At 43.5% G+C, this 18,108-nt stretch overlaps 1 protein-coding gene and 1 pseudogene across 1 annotated transcript; one reads left to right on the forward strand and one right to left on the reverse strand.

Annotated features, from left to right (window-relative positions):
- Positions 1-378: 378 nt before the first annotated feature.
- LOC101761244 (protein SRC2) lies at positions 379-1,465 on the forward strand. The gene has a single exon (XM_004968696.2). The coding sequence runs from the start codon at positions 470-472 to the stop codon at positions 1,367-1,369; it is 900 nt and encodes a 299-aa protein (XP_004968753.1). The 5' UTR covers positions 379-469; the 3' UTR covers positions 1,370-1,465.
- Positions 1,466-16,336: 14,871 nt separating this feature from the next.
- LOC101761635 lies at positions 16,337-18,068 on the reverse strand (annotated as a pseudogene).
- Between the last annotated feature and the right edge of the window lie 40 nt (positions 18,069-18,108).

The following is an 18,108-nucleotide window of genomic DNA, read 5'->3' on the forward strand; positions in this document are numbered from 1 at the left end:
AAGTTTACCCCTTTTTTAGACATTAATGTGATCTAAGACTTAAAGTTGTGTCTAGGTGCATGCGCACAAATAATCTAGTGTTGTGCGCTTTCACAGTACTTGGCTACTTGCAAATTAAATTTGACAATGAAATGAAAGTTAGATTTGCAGGTTATAACTTGCACACAAGCACCCTAAAAAAGCTAAATCGTAGACATTATCTAAAACAAATGGTTCCGAAAGAAAATGCGGACCACACAAAAAAGGGAATGCAAAATTCAAGAAACGCCACCCAAGCTATTTTTGGTCCAAAGCTACAACCATCGCAGAAACAGAACCGTCGCTACCAAGCTTTTAACTTGCCCGGTGTGCCTCTTTTCATTGTCGAGGGAGGAGGGATCACGAACGTCCTATACACACAACCTTTCTCCCTCCTCCACCACCCGCCTACCTTTTCTTTCCACGGCAAACACCTCGCCGGCGCTTGTCTATGGCATACAGGGTTCTGGAGGTCAACCTGATCTCGGCGAACGATCTCAAGAAGGTGACCCTCTTCTCCCGGCTGCGCGTCTACGCCATCGCCTCCATCTCCGGCGGCGACCCCCGCATACCCACCCACAGCACCCTCGCCGATTACGTCAACGGTTGCAACCCCGCCTGGAACACGACGGCTCACTTCCCCATCCCGGAGGCCGCCGACACCCGCGGCCTCGCGCTCCACGTGAGGCTCCGCGCCAAGCGCGCGTACTTCGGCGACCGCGACGTCGGCGAGGTGTACGTGCCCGTCGACGACCTCCTTGCCGGCGCCGACAAGGGCGGGGACCCCAGGCCCGTCAGCTACCAGGTGCGCCGGCCGCACTCCGGCCGCGCCCACGGCGTGCTCTACTTCTGCTACAAGTTCACCGACGTCCCGGCCGCCGGCCTCCCGGAACCGGAAGCCAAGCAGGGCCAGTACGCTAAGTACGTGCAGGATTCCGAGATGTCGAAGGACAAGACGATGTCGCCGCCGCCCACCGCGTACCCGCCGCCGCAGGTCATGTCCGCGTACCCGCCGACGCAGGCCATGCCCGCGTACCCGCCGCCGCAGGCCATGCCCGGGTACCCGCCGGCGCAGTATGGGTATGGCTCGCCGTACGCGGCGTACCCGCCGCAGCAGCCTTACGGGTACGCTGCTCCGCCACCGTACGGGTACAATGCCGCTCCGCAACAACCGCCGCCGATGTACGGCTACGCAGCAGCGCCGGCGAGGCAGAGTGGGGGCATGGGGATGGGGCTCGGCCTCGGGCTCCTAGGAGGCGCCGTCGGCGGGATGATGCTCGGGGAGATGGTCGGTGACTACGAGGCCGACGCCGCCTACGACTCCGGGTTCAATGACGCGTTGGAATTTTAGATCTTGCCGTGGAGTCGTGGAGATTATTGTCCTTGTAAATTTCCACATCATCATACCTAAAAATCGAAATAGAATTTGCAAGTTTTGCTTCTTTTATTTCTTCGCAATGGGAGGGGGACTTGCGCAGTGCGCATTTACAACACCAACACTTTTATTACGTTACTAGGATCGTGCCTGTGACTGTGCCTGTGCGTTGCTACGGGCAACAAAATTTTTATATTATAAAACATTAGATTCAACAGGATAATAAAAATATAAAACATGTATAAATATGAAATAAGTATATCATCCAAGATTGGATTCAACAGGACAATAATCATGAGGAACAAGTATGAATACAGGTCATCCAAGATTGGATTCAACAGGACAATAATCATGGGGAACAAGTATGAATACAGGTCATCTAAATGCCACCCCCATCTATTCTATTTCTTTGCCTGTGATGCGCCAAAGGAAATGTTTTACAATGCCTAATAGTCTTATCCTCCAGACATTCGCTTCGTGCGCTAGATGATCGATGAAGAAGTTGTGCCGCATCGTTATAGCATCCTGTACGTAAGATAAGTGCTTACTTCAAGTTAAGCTCTCGTGTGATGGGATTTATCGTATGTTGTAAAATTAAAAAGGAATGTACAACAAAGCATATTTACTCACTTTTTCGATGTGCACGTTTTGAGGACTATCCCACCATGCCATGTACTGTATAATAAGCTATCCATCTGAAAATCTGTGGTATGATGAATCGTCAGCTATATAAATATACGAACATATCTTTTAAGAAATAAAGGATATTGACACTCTAAAATGACGGTGTGTCTGAGCTGATCTTACCCATCAGTGTCTTCCACAATCCCTTTCGCGCGTTCAAATTCCCATTTGTGAACATCCTCCCATGAATCAGGTTTAAGCTGTCTAAATGCGTTCATAAATTTTAAATGAAACCCTACAATCTGTATCGCATAATGTTTATATGGCACATCCATGGCATATTTTGGAATGGGTTTAGTGTCAATCACAATAAGTTTCTTCCGCTTAATGTTGAGTACATAAAGCAGGTAGGTATTGACATACTTCCATGGCAAGAGAAACTGCAAAGCACTTAGTATTAGGACCACAAAGGATATATAATGAACAAATAACGGCATGAAAAGAACTTACATATCTGCAACCTAGTATGTCATATTTTACTATTTCCCATCCACCAATCACATCACCCAACTCTTTACCATTATGATATTTACGATATTTTTCATGACGTGTTAACTCCAACATTTTCTGAAGCAAAATGATATATAGTCATGATTAGTACCACTTATCAATTTTACTTTATGTATATTTAATAAATAGAAATAGACAATGAATGCAGTATAGTATGATTGTAATTATAAACAAGCTAACTTACACAGAATCGCAGGTCCACGTGATGCTTTGCAACCTTGTTGTTGTACCTTATCATCCCTTTAGCCTCTCGGTATGCAAGAAATCAGACACCTATGTTGAAAAATAGTTCAGGCATAGGTGAACCTCATTTCAACAACACCTTGAGATCACCAAATTTATATACACTCTTATAGAGCAAATCACTTCTTACCCAAACCATATTGCAAATCAATATATATGGACAATACATAAGAAATCATAGTAAATTGCAATACTATTAGTGGTAAACGAAAGTGATGAAGCACTGAGCTTACTCCAATTCTGCAAGATCCTTGATTGTTAAAATATAATCACAAAAAATCTCAACTAACTCATCTCTCTTCAAGGGCCAATCTTTGTAGTATAGAAGAACATTTTGCTTATCTGAGTCTATCTCTGTATCGATTTTCTTTGGTTTAAGTGCATTTTCATGGCTGTTTGTGGATTTCCTCTTTTGTTTGATCTGTTGAAACTCGTTAGGTTCTATTATTTCTACAAAGTCACTCCGGCTTCCGATGTTTTCATCCTCGTTACGTAGTAATGGTTTACCTAACCGTTCATAGTTGATAGTAATGTAGCCGCCATTTTAGTCCTAAAATTTACCATACTCTCCTGTACATTAGTAGTAACACAGTTAATTCAGAAAATATGCTAGTAAAAAATATTCACTAAATACTTGTGTTAAAGTTATACATAAAGTACCTAATCCACGGTAGGGCACAGATGGTCCCCAGTCCAATATTTTATAAAGGCAACCATGAGTAACCCACATGAGACACTACAGAATCATTATTATATAGAAAAAAGTAAGATATATACATATGAGATTGTAGAATTGGTATTTTAAATCAGTGTGCAATATCATACATACCCATCAAACTGTATTCTGTCAACCATGACCTCCACAACATCCCAGGTGTCAACATTGACGTCCGGCCAAGCGTGATCTTTAAGGCCAGTGCATTGCAATGTGTATTCCATCTACATCCGCAATCCCTTCAACTGTTTGTACATGTATTGGTTAATTAGTATGTGCAGTTTGCAAAAAAAATAGAAATATCGGAGATAGCAAAAACTCATAGTATTTTTGAGGTCTCTGCACCCAAACAATATTCCATAAGAATTTAACACATGTATCTTACACCTTCGCGCATTCACTACAGCAAGATACCAGTGTGTATCTTTTATATTTATTGGTAGAAACAACTATCAAGTATTAAAAACGTAATGTCAGTCAAGGAACGTATATTGGATAATTGAAGTATATATTGTAATGTTGAAAATAGAAGTTACCATATCGTGTTGCATGTACGATAATAGCCTTTCAGCCAACCGTGGAACCTGTGAATGCCCACGGGAGGGATAGTGATCCTCCATGTTCCGTTTTTCTTCACCATCCCCCTTTATTGATATGGTCATACTTTTATTTTCTAGGTAGCACGTACCACCTAGCCTATTTATCATATTATCTTGAGTCCGCAATAGGTGGATATACATATTTATGACCTACAAAAAAATCAACCATGAATAATTTCTCAATATAAAAAAAGATTTTTGTTCCCATAAATTTGTATTCAGGGTTATTACCTCGTCGAACAGGTATGTGTTTCGACAAAATAAGCACTCCATGTGATTCCTATTCACCAGGATATCATTGATGAGCACAAGCTCTTCCATACTTGGTTCAGCTGAGATCTTTTTAGCAGCTTCAATGAAGGCATGATCATTGACAGTACATTCGTAACCTGAAATAATCATAAAATTTGAGGATAAAGATCATTGGACCTGATAAATGTTGTGAAAATATATCAAATGAGCAACCTGATATATGAATGAAACATAAACTACCTTCTAGAATCTTGAAAGCATCTTCTGACTCGTTGATTTCGTTAGTGATCAACACCTGTGGTGACATATCAACATCTTTGAGTTTGTTAGGTGTCAAACCCTCTTGGTATTTATTGGCATCCAAGTAATCCGTCTTGGGAGTAGTTTCCTCTAGTTCCAGCAATATATCCATACTATAGCCACCCTCATCACCAGTGGGCGTCAGCTCCATGGATGGCTGCTCCAAGGATGACTATTGATGGAAAAAGGAGATAACATATAAACTCATTAACTTAGTACCGGTTCTGCAATATGATTCAGTGAGCGTTAAGCTTGTGGGTAGCTTACCTCGGAACCGTTTGACATGGATGGACGCTGAGGTTTAGGATGCTGAATGTAGTGGTTTAAAGTTCACCAGGATCGTACAATGACTTGCGCTTGTTGACTGCCAATACTGATTGACAATGCAAAAAGGAGTTTGCTAAAAAAAAGGAGTTATAAGCAAAGCAACAGTTTCAAGGAGATAATTTCCCACAATAAATTATTTTTCTAAAAGAAACACGATTACAGTAAGTAGTAATTATATTAGAACTACAACTGCCTTTCTCTTCGCATTTTACACGAAGATTATTTCAAAAAACAAAATTCCCCACTACATCATGGCCTGGTAAGTCAAGTTACCATTCAATCTTAATTCTCCACTACATCATATCTGATTAGGCCTAATTATGATCTAATCATAATGAACATGATTGATAGATTAATTAACATAACACATGCCATATCGGAGAACCTCTTGGGTATAATCATGTTTGACTAGGCCGAATCATGATTTAATCTACATGAACATGTTTAGCAGAGGATAACGAGAACTCACACTTGCGCTGCAACGCCGCCGCGAGCACGGCACCCTCCAACCTTCCGGTGCAGTTCGCGACCGAGCGTTCAGCTTCACAACAGATCGGTGTCGGTTTAGTAGCGAGGTCAGGGAGTAGGCAACATGCAGGAGGAACCCATAGCTGGATATCTGCAAGTTGAACATTTGTACTGCAGTGAGTCTTATTCGTGAGGAGAGATGAACGAATAATGATATAGGAGCTGATCACTTCAGTGTAGTGTTCCATAGTTACAATAAAAATATTTATCATTATGTACCCTTGTTATATGTATATCATCTATGTACATGTTTTATGACTATATACTTCCAATCTAACTTACACCAATCTGACTTACAATACGACTGAATCTAATGCTCCTCCAATTAAAAAGATGCTAGCTGCTACTGCCTACTCCTAGACACTCCTCTCTCTTACTCTTATCCCATTGAAGCATAGGTGCTAATTGCAAGGAATCTGTACTAACAATGGCTAATTATGGAACTAACAATGGATAATTTTTGTTGCCTAAAAAATAGTGGGTAATTTCAACTTAATTAGGATAGGGTGATTAACCCGAAGCTATTAGGGCCTAACCTAGACTATTCTTGATTAATTAACATAACATATGCCATATCCGAGAACCTTCTTGGGTATAATCATGTTTGATTAGGCCTAATTATGATCTAATCATAACAAACATGATTAACAGATTAATTAACATAACACATGCCATATCCGATAACCTCTTGGTATAATCATGTCTAATTAGGCCTAATCACGATCTAATCTACGTGAACATGATTAACAGAGGGTAACGAGAACTCACACTTGAGCTGCAATGCCACCGCTCGCACGACACCCTCTAATCTTCCGGTGCAGTTCGCGACCGAGCATTCAGCTTCACAACAGATCAGCGTTGGTCTAGTAACGAGGTCAGGGAGTAGGCGATGACAAAGCTTCAGGAGAAGGATACAATGGATTGCATGCGTTCTTACCGATGGTCAACAATTACCCAGCGAGGAGGTCAACGAAGGCGCAGGGCGAGGACTAGCGGCGTGGGGCAAGCGACGGGTTTGTTTCGGGTGTGTGCATGTGTGATGGTGGCGGCGAGTTTGTTATGGCGGCTGATAGAAAAAGGAAGGGAAGGAACCCACGATACAGACCGAGTACAATTGTTTTTCCAATTTCCTCCTCAGGCTTTGCAAGCGACTGTGCACGGCTGCCCCAAAAGTTAGGGCCCAATCTAGCCATGCATGCAAGGAGTTGATTTTTAATCTTTCCTTTCTTTTAACATGCCCACAAAATCTCGCGCATGCATGTAAGGAGTTGATTTTTTAATCTTTCCTTTCTTTTAACCTGCCCACAAAATCTCAAGGTATTACTGCTTGCTTCTCTCTTGCTCTTCTTTTTCTTCACGCATAAACTCCAACCGCTATCTCTTTCCTTCTTAAGATATTTCCTGCCAACTTTTCTCTTTCCTTCATCAGGTTCTCCAACGGTCGCCGCTTCATCTTCTGAAAATAGTCTTGTTTTATTCCTTCAAGTAATCCTCCTTCCAATTATGATGCAACTTATCAAATTTTCTCCCTGCACTTTCTTATATTACTGTTTCATTGATCAGGATAGCAAGCACCCAATCATGGTGCGTTCTATAATCAAATCAAAATACATTTCCATTACCTATATTTTCTAAATATAGAGCCTCATTTTATATTCAAGTGACACTTAGCAGCGAGAAGCAAAGGTAATTATTACAATTGTCTTCATATTAATTTTTTTACTTGAGGTTTTCCCTTAGCCTGCTATTGAAATTTATTTTACGCGGGAGCCCAAAGTGTTTGATCAGTAGATGAGCACTTTGTTCTCCTACTTGTGCTACGACTATGATGCATTTCTTTGTATCAAATGAAACACCGCAGCATCCTTGTGCGTCGTAACCTGCATACCTTTTGATGCTTACATGTTAATACCGGTTCACACGAACGCTCCACTTAACAGTCTAAGTATCTATGCATAGTTGCGTGTGTTTTCACAGAGAATTGAACTTGAGGCTTTTATATCTGTATAAAACAAACAAACTTGACAAACGGTTCCTGTTTGTTATTCAGACATCTCTGTGGTCGAGCTTCCTAACAGAGTTCCTTATCGATTCCATGCTTTGTTTGTAACTGAGGTAACGATCATCTTTGGCGCTTGTGTTGAGTTGCAAAAAATCTTCTTTATGAGATCATCAGGTACAGAAGATCACCAAATTAAGAAATTTAAGGATAAATAAAGTTTACATGACTCAATTATCCGTTAGTTAATAAAGCATTATATTTATAATTTCCTCTAACAGGGTAATAAAAAGGTCATGGTACATGGTCACTGTCTAAAAAGTTCATATAAGGAAAATCCTCGAAAAATATGATTCAGTTTGTTGTGAACATCTAAACTTTGAAACAACACAGAGTTGCTGAGCATCCTAGCATTACTACTTGTTGATGATAGCTAATGTAAGGACACTTGCCGTCTTTGTAATTTGTTTCCGTTCAGCGCGTATCCGCTTGCATAGGTCTGCAGCACAAAAATTAGAGATCGAAACTATATAAATTCAGTGAAACAAAGTTATTGAGCACAAAAAGATGTTGCCTTTCAAAGCACAAAAAGATGTTACCTTTCAAATCGTACACATCAGAACATATGGGAGAAAAAATAATTTGACTATAATCTGTAGTAGTCACTCCACCTAACAGGCAAGGGAAAACTGAATTAAAAACTTAAACAGGCAAGGGGATACATGAATTTATAGAATTAATGGTTAAATATATTGTTAACTTTATTAACAAAACTGAGTGCTCATTGATAATGTCATACCTCGCATCGTAGATATCTTGACATGGAGGGCAGCTAATGTCTTGAATTGATAAGCCGCGCGGCGCCACTCCCACATGTGGTGTTGAAGGTGTGGGTCGTTCACGTGGATTATGATGAAGTTTTTCCTACAAGCAACAACATTAATTCCAATCGACCCATGGCAGATAATTTCATATGTACATAAATACACGTACCTTTGATTCATGATTAACACATGTCTGTTAGGTCGCCTCCAGAAGTCACCCCTATCTTGGATCTCAGATGCATATACAACCATGCCTATGACATCTTCAACCACAAAAAAAATATATGCTTTGCATTTTAGTGTGAAACCAAGGACATCATATTTTGTTAAATGAAAGCGTGTATAAATTGATGAGTCACCTGCAAAAGTATCTACTGGCTGACGGTATACATCCTCGAATTCCCTAAAGGCACGAGGACACTCTGAAATCCAGATGGGCCTCTGTGGAGTCTTGATTACAGTGTCCGGTTAAAGGACGACAGCGTAGTATTCACACAGACGGTACATATTGGGAATGGGATCCACATAAGTTGGCGTAAAGTACACTCCCAAAAAGTCATATGTTTCACCTTCAATGAACACATTATTGAACATCATATGATGGTCGCCGCACGCAACTGCCTCCATCTTGGTGCCCTGCACAAACATTGTAGCCAACATACATCAGTAGTTTGCAGTGAAACCACAATGCATCTACCTAATTACACATGCATATAAAAAAAGAAGCAGGCGGATGATTGAAGCACCTGCTCATCAACCAATATTACGCGCAAATACTCCTGTCCTCCATACTCTCGTATGTATCCTTTCCAGAAAACCATGGCGCTCACATCCCATCTCCAGAAGATGTGTTCCAGCTCCACCTAATGAAACTCAACCCACCTATAATTCCGAGATTTTATACATATATAATGCGAGGGTGCATCATAGCGTACGAGATAAAAATTGATGTCATCATTCAAATGAAATCTCTACTGCTTCAAAAATTATCAGTATCATACCTGTTTGTTGTTGATGCGGGCAAGGATATCAGCGGTGCAGGCAAGGTTACCCTGTTCCTCGAAAGCGACATGTAGGAGGAACCCATAGCTGGATAACTGCAAGTTGAACATTTGTACTGCAGTGAGTCTTATTCGTTAGGAGAGATGAACGAATAATGATATAGGAGCTTATCACTTCAGTGTACTGTTCCATAGTTACAATAAAAAATATTTATCATTATGTACCCTTGATATATGTATATCATTTATGTACATGTTATATGACTATATACTTCCAATCTGACTTACAATACGACTGAATCTAATGCTCCTCCAATTAAAAAGATGCTAGCTGCTACTGCCTACTCCTACACACTCCTCTCTTGTACTCTTATCCCATTGAAGCATAGGTGCTAATTGCAAGGAATTGGTACTAACAATGGCTAATTATGGAACTAACAATGGATAATTTTCGTTGCCTAAAAAACAGTGGGTAATTTCAACTTAATTAGGATAGGGTGATTAACCCGAAGCTATTAGGGCCTAACCTAGACTATTCTTGATTAATTAACATACATATGCCATATCCGAGAACCTTCTTGGGTATAATTATGTCTGATTAGACCTAATTATGATCTAATCATAACAAACATGATTAGCAGATTAATTAACATAACACATGCCATATCCGACAACCTCTTGGTATAATCGTGTCTAATTAGGCCTCATCATGATCTAATCTACGTGAACATGATTAACAGAGGGTAACAAGAACTCACACTTGAACTGCAACGCCGCCGCTCGCACGACACCCTCGAACCTTCCGATGCAGTTCGTGACCGAGTGTTCAGCTTCACAACAAATCGGTGTCGGTCTAGTAATGAGGTCAGGGAGTAGGCGATGAGAAAGCTTCAGGAGAATTGCATGCGTCCTTACCGATGGTCAACAATTACCAAGCGAGGAGGTCAGTGAAAGTGTAGGGCGAGCAATGGCGGCGAGTTTGTTTCGGGCGTGTGCGTGTGGGCAAGCAACTGGTTTGTTTCGGGCGTGTGCGTGTGCGATGGTGGTGGCGAGTTTGTTATGGTGGCTGATAGAAAAAGGAAGGGAAGGAACCCACGATAGAGTACAATTCTTTTTCCAATTTCCTCCCCAGGCCTTGCAAATGGAGCGATTGCGCACGGCCGCCCCAAAGTTAGGGCCCAATCTGGCGCATGCATGCAAGGAGTTGATTTTTTAATCTTTCCTTTCTTTTAACATGCCCACAAAATCCCGCGCATGCATGCAAGGAGTTGATTTTTTAATCTTTCCTTTCTTTTAACATGCCCACAAAATCTCAAGGTATTGCTTGCTTGCTTCTCTCTTGCTCTTCTTTTTCTTCACGCATAAACTCCAACCACTATCTTCTATTAATTTGTACCTTTACTTTGATGATGCAAAGTAAAGGCAGTTTCCTATGTCTCTGAACCTTCCTGCATGACTATGCATTTTCACATAAGATTTAAAGTCTAATCCTCATATCGTTTGCTGCTGACATTTTTAAATTTAGATTGCCAAATCATTACTCATTTATATTACATACAAATATACAAAGTGCAGAAGTATCATCTGCTGCTGACATGAAGCTTTAGATTGCCAAAAGATCAGCCATTTATCAGATACAAATATGCAAAGGGCAAGAGGAGCCCTTTCCTCCATTTTCCCTGTACCTATTAAATACAGTTCCACTACGGTCATTACAACCTCCTATGATTCCTATGAAGTTTGTTGTTACATCACATAAGACACCACGTCTAGCACGGCCGACGCCGCCAGCAAGATAGCCTTCCACTGCCTGGTGGCCGCCAGGATGGACGCGGCCACGGCCGCTGTAGTGAGGACGGCAAAGGCGTTCTTGAGCGAGGTGTACTTCTTGATGCTGGCCCTGCACCTCTTGGCAGTGCATGACGTGGCAAAAGTATCCTAAATTAACAGGTTGATAGAAGGTGCGTGTTTATAGCTCCACAGCTAATTAGCTTTCCATTCATATGCAACTTTGAAGGATTTATTTTCACCAATGCAGCAAGAGTTTCCAAAGCTGCTACAACTATCTCAGGGTCTGACGATGCCAGGAGACGCTTAAAATGCTGAAAAGAAAAGTAACAAATTAACATGAGGCGACTAAAAAAACATGGGTGGTTATAATTAGCATCTTCTGAAGTCATGAGGAGGTAGTTGCACAAACTTTTAGCTCACCTCAAGACAAGCAAAAGAACTTTTATTTGGGCAATTCTCCAAAACAATATGTATAACTCAATTTTTCAAGGCATCCTTGCATTGTAATAGGTCCTAAAACACGAGTGGCCTGCCAGGTGGGCATCCTTCATCCCTGATCTTGTTGCAGCTGCAAAGAGTAGTGAAACAATATGTGAAAATTGTATGGCTATATTAAAGGCAAGTCAAGATTCTCTACTTTTATCATTTTTCACATTTTCTCGAATGTTTAATTTACATGTTGACTGTTCAATTCAACAACTTGCAGCTTCTAATCGAAGAAATTTTTAACTTCTCAAAAGGTGAAATGACACAATAAAAGATTAAAGAACTGAAGTCTTCGCTTAATAGGTTGGATTTTTATTCTCAGCTTCTATATTTTCTTGGCTACCTTGGAGGTTCTTCTTTATAGATAGTTATTCATGAAGAATGTTTACTTGACATTTTGTATGCTTTCAGCAGGAATGCTTCTGTTTTAACTTAGTAACCAAATTTTCTTTGTTCAGTGAGTTCTGGCTCATTCATGAGCTATGCTTATTTGTCCTATCTGCAACACAAAGATCAGAGCTCATATGTGCTACATTCGCGACAATCCATGCTTTCTTATCATGGATCCCTGTTGGATTCATCTTTGAGTCGCCATTGGTCTGTGGATGATTGTTGAACTTTTCAGTTATTGAATGTCAAATATCTATGAAAAGCTGGGCCTTACCTTTTTCTTACCTTTTTAATTTAGCTGGAAACATTGCTGGAGTTCTTCCCTATGGCTGCTTATCGGAACCTTACACTTCAATTCCTAACAGAGGTAAAGGAAACCTCTGGCAAAGGATCAGCCTCAGCCATATCGTCCTATAAAAGAAGATCCTTCCTTGAAGAAATGTATGTCTTGGAATATGTGTCAAATTTGCAAATAAGTTCAGACAGCCAGCATAGGAAACATATAAGAGTTTGAAGAAACAAAAATATTGAACTAATTAGCATGTCCCAAATGTCATGTATAATCATGTGATGTAACAGTTTTTCAGTATACGTGGAATTTCCCATGCAGTGACATCATGTGATAAAATTAAGCAATCACTTCAACCTAAACACTTGACTTGATAATTAGCAGCTTGTGTGGATGCAAATTATCCATGCAGCGTACGGCAAAGCATTTAAAATTACCAAACAAGAGCAAGAAACATGGAATTGATGAGTTCAATATTTTTAAAAAAATAAATGAAAAATGTAAGACACGCACGAATAATCATTATATTACCTCGCCTATGGTGTTAGAACCTCCTTGTATACAATATTCTTCATATACGTGCCATCTACAGTTGGTACCCTTTTCTTCTTCACTGATGCACCTTTTTGTTCATTGTTATTTTGATTACCCTGGCCGTTCACTTTCTTATAAGCTTTTTTTGTTTTCCTTCTTTTTAGTTTGTTCCTCATCTACCTCTGCGTTAGGCGGGAGGGTGAGGATTTTGATATTCGTTCTGGCTGTGGCTCTAGACATAGCAACATACAACTGACCACGAGAGAACACAGGGGCGGGCAGGTACACACCCACATTTGACTTGTTGACCGTCATCGCGAAGCTGAGCCTAATAGGGAACTGCTTCCTCTTAAATTGGAATGGGAACATCTCATCATCAGAGGGGCACAACGGTATTCGAGGAAGGAAAATCCTCTTTTCGGCATGCTGTCCCAGCACAATTTTAGCATCAATCGAATTTCTTTGGAAGCCTCGAACCACCAGCCTTGTACCATTGCACAGTCCATTCGCAGGGTCAATATTCCTAAGCAATATGACCAGGCAACCAATCTTGAGCTTTAGCAAATGTGGAGGAAGTCCGTTGGGAGTCAAATGTGTTAAGGAACTCCGACGTATAGTAGTTATGGGGATCATCAATCGCGGAGTCGAAACTATGGTACACCATCTCCCCACACCCTGGAACATGTCGATCATCTTCGTATTAATATTGTCCACCCAATCATTACGTGTGGATAGAATCGCTCTGGAGGTGATGTATTCCTTGTTTGTCATGTTTGCATTGAGGTTTGGAAAGATGCATTCAATCAACCTGTCAAGTCTGTATTTATTTTCTCCCAAATCTCCCCTATGGAGCCAGCCATCGTTTTCATCTGCCTCCATGTGTACACTGTCACCTACGTAAACTCCTCAATGTCAATATTTTATCATGAAAAAATAAGGATGCAGAAGTGGAGCGAAACGAAGAACACAATAGTACCTTGGTGATGGTTTGAAATGTGCTGAATGGCACCTTGTTCTGTTTTTCTCCTCATACGCCTCTCACAACATGTACTGTTATATTGAATCCTCTTATTATCAGACATTGTTGCAACCAAAATCTCTTACGCTCTTTATCACGTTCATTAGGATCTACATGATGTGGGGTTTGCGTACCTTCATCATATTGGAATGACATAATGAGTGACAATAGTATATCACGAACCAAACGTCCAACCGTATTCTCACCTTGGATTGTTGTGTTTGTGAGATCTGTAAAAGGTACCCTAGACCGCCTTGACCCGGATGGTTCCATCAAAGCGATAGTCCTGCACAAGTCTAAGGATAGGCATAACCATAGACAATTAGGCTTTCTCAAAAGGGGGTCCTAGGATAAGTTGTACAAGCTGCACAAGTTGTCAGAAGATCACAAGAAAACTATTGAGCTAGATGCAAAAGAGCTGCAATTTAAATGATGTTCAAGGGATAGATCCATTTTTGTTAAAATGATTGCAAAGCGAAATAACATTTGCTCCAATTTTTGTTAGCTAGAATTCTGCATGAAAATGAAATAAAATTTTTTTACTGTAGACTTCAATGAAATGGAACAAATGATTACAGGAACAGAACACAAAATCAACCATGGATCATTAGCCACAAGCATGGAGCAAAGCGCAATGATTTGAATGGGTAGCTTTCAATGGTCGTGCACTCATGCCTTTCAATATCAATATAGCCAGACAGTTCTAATAACCTGCAATGACACTTCAGTTGAATCTGCTTCACTTTCTCTTAGTCTCACCCTCACCTGACCCGCTGCCATTTAATTATCATCCTACACAAGTGACAAAACTAAGCAATATAATCCTAGAAAGCAGCAATCCAGCCAGCACTTCAGCAGTGGTGAATACATGGTTAACAAAGCAGCAACATAGGCGGTAGCTAGGTCGACAACTGCCTAGAGCATAAAAAACATGCAGTGTTGAAATTTCACAGACCTCATGTATTTGCAACAATAGCTGATTTGATCAATGATGAGACATAAAATTGAGTCAGAACCAGATCTATATAAAAAAAAGTGTAACTGTAGCAGGGAGGGAGAGCTTTGAACACGCTGGTTTAATCAATGATGAGACATACAATTAAATCTCTATCATTTTACAGATGCAATGGATGTGTTTCTTTATCTGTTTATGTCTAGATTCAGATTTAGTTTTGGAACTATTACTTTCCTACTTCCATCATTTTACTGAATTAGACCTGTGAGGCCCTGTTGTGTTACTTCTTATGCTAGATATGGGTGTTATTTTCCCTAAAGCCAAATGTGACAAATGAATATGAACAACATGACATGTTGGTGTTTATCATGCCTGAAATGCTCTGTTATCACAAATTCTTCACATTTTGCAAATATGTTAGCTTTAGTGTTGTAACTTTTGGATTTTGTTTAAACATTAATAAGAATATTTGTTCTTGCAAAATTGATTAGTGAGTTTCATGCTCCTCATAGATTCAAATTCCTTTTATTTTTTCAACAGCTCAAGCGGTGACATGGGTGACAGTGTACTGTTGCAACAGTCTAATATTGCAGTATTACCTCTTCAATTGCAGGCAGTCATGGCGGCACGGCGGCGACGCAGGTAGGGGTCGTCGGGGTCCTGGTGGTGCCGCAGGGAGGGAGAGGTGGCGGCGTGGCGGAGACACAAGGAGGGGGCGACGCAGGGAGAGAGAGCTGGTGGTGCGGCTTCCGACGCAGGGAGGGGCGGTTGCGGTTCGCGGCGTGGCGGCGGCGCAGGGAGGGGCGGCGACGGCTGGCTGCGCAGAGAGGGTCGGCGGCGGCCTGAGCCGCAGGGAGGTGCGGCGGCGACGAGGCGGCGCAGGGAGGGGATTTTTATGTAGGGAGGGAGAGGTGGCGGCGCGGCTGCCGACGCCAGGAGGGGCAGCTGCGGCTCGCGGCATGGCGGCGGTGCAGGGATGGGCCGCGTCGACGTAGGGAGGGAGAGCTGGGGGCGCGGCGGCGGCACAGGGTGGGACAGCGATGGCTAGCGGCGCATGGAGGGGGGCGGCGGCTGGCGGAGCGGCGGTGGCGCAAGGTGGGACGGCGATGGCTAGCGGCGCAGGAAAGGGCGCGATGGCTGGCGACGCAGGAAAAGGACAAACCGAGGGAGAGCTGGCGTGGCGCGGAACAAGGCGGTAGCTGGCGACGTAGGGGAAGTATTCGCGGCGCAGGGTTCCGCGCGGAGCACAAAAATGGACGGAGGAGGAAGCCTAGAGCGCTGGAAATCAGGGGACTGCCAAGTCAACGGTCCCCGCGCGCCGCAAATCAGGGACTGCCAAGTCAACGGTCCCCGCGCGCTGCAAATTAGGGACTGCCAAGTCAACGGTCCCCGCGTGGAGGGACCTCAAACCGACGGCCGAGGTATACCGGAGCGAGGCCATCGCGCCCCGTCCCAATGACGGACCGCATTTTTGTGTCCACTTTGCTTTTTTATATAGTAGAGATAAACATGGAAGTTTATTGGAAACGCACTTGAACCACCAGTGGTGCAGAGATCCAGACTAGACACGCCAGCCCAGAGCACACTACGGTATGTTCCCGCTAGCGTACCCAAAATCCGGCGGCATGCCGGCGATGACCTTCTTCACCGACGGCCTCGCCAGCAGCGCATCCCACCACGCCTTGATGTGCGGGTACGCGTCCACGACGCCGGCGTACTCGGTGGCCATGAAGTAGCGCATGAAGCCGAAGTGGCAGAGGTCCGCGGCGGTGACGTCGTCCCCGGCGAGGTACTTGCAGGCCAATAGCCTCGCCTCGTACACCGGGAGCAGTGCCCTCAGCTTCCCGAGGCTCTCGTCAACGACGGCCTGGTCGCTTGCGCCCCACGTACGGGCCGGTGATGCAGTTCCGGATGATGGGCTACAGGGTCGGCTCCATGTGGTGGGCTTCCACTTCCATCCAGACGTCCACCATTGCTGACCCCTCCAGGTCCCCTTCCTTGAGAAGCTCCGGCCTGTGCTTGCGGAGAACGTACCTCGCGATGGCGCTAGATTCTGGGATTAAAAGATGATTAACCATTGCATATAAAGTGAAGCTGGCTTAGGTATAACTATACTAAAAGCATATAAAGCATATCCATGTACTTAGTAACATCTGCTCTTATGCAACTAAAATTAGATGTTCCAACCAGGATCTTTGCATATTCGTATAAAGATTCTTATAGACAAAAAGAAAAGAGCAAAAGGTGGCACCGAATGGCTGATGGGGAGGCGGAGGTGGTAGGGGAGTCCGAATCGGGCAAGTCCGCCACCGTAGGAACTGCGTCAGGTCGTTATTCGCTTGTGTCTACAGCTTTTCCTCCCCGAGATCTGCAAGAACTTTTGCGAGTGTGAGGTGAGGTGAGAAGAGGGGAGGAGAAACTCTAGCATGGCAGGGAGAGGTTGACGGAGGAGGACTTACCTAATGCGGAGGCAGTGGAGTAGACCGTTGATGGCGGACACGAGGTGGCCGTCGATCGTGCAGTCTATGGTGGACTCGTGCGGGATAGACGTCGGCATGACTAGGTACAGCCGGAGGGCGATGGCGCCGAGCAGGTGGGAGGGCGATGGCGCGGCAGGTCGTCGGCGCCGAGCACGCGGGAGGGCGATGGCGGAGGAGAGAGCAGCACAGCGACGTGTGGCGACTGCGGTGGCGGCGTTCTGTCGAGCGACGGGGGAGTCAAGTCGGGAGCGTGACAGGGAAAATCGCCAAGCCATGGCAGGTCAGGTGCGTTTCTACGCGGATGTTGGGCTCGCTCGGGCTGGAAACTTCCCGCAGGCTGGCTTCCAAATGGGTTGAAAAGATCACGCGTGGAAGGTTTCCGCGTGAGCTTCCTTGATGAGAAAAAGGCCGGGAACCCTGCGGGGAAGTGGGCTGCCAAACTAGCGCTTATGGTATAGCGTGAGCTCGCCATCTTCCAGAACTGGGATTTCACCGAATGGCTGCAGAAGCAGCAGAACACAGCGACTAGTTGCAGTAAAGTTAACAAAGCAGTAAATCTAGAGGGAACGATCGATTGGTTGCGGAGGGAGACACGTACGTTTCTGGCCAGGTGTTCCGGGCGGCGATGGTCCATTGGTCCCCGGACACCTGCTCATGGGAACGATCTCGTACTCGGCGCCAGCCTCGTCCAGGCACACCAGCGCGCGCGCCATCCATGGCGACCCACCCGTACACCTTCATCGGCGCCATTATTGCTGTGTTCTTAGCGCTTTCTGGTGATGGTTAGTGT

Source organism: Setaria italica, chromosome V, assembly GCF_000263155.2.
Source record: "Setaria italica strain Yugu1 chromosome V, Setaria_italica_v2.0, whole genome shotgun sequence".
NCBI classification, from domain to species: domain Eukaryota; kingdom Viridiplantae; phylum Streptophyta; class Magnoliopsida; order Poales; family Poaceae; genus Setaria; species Setaria italica.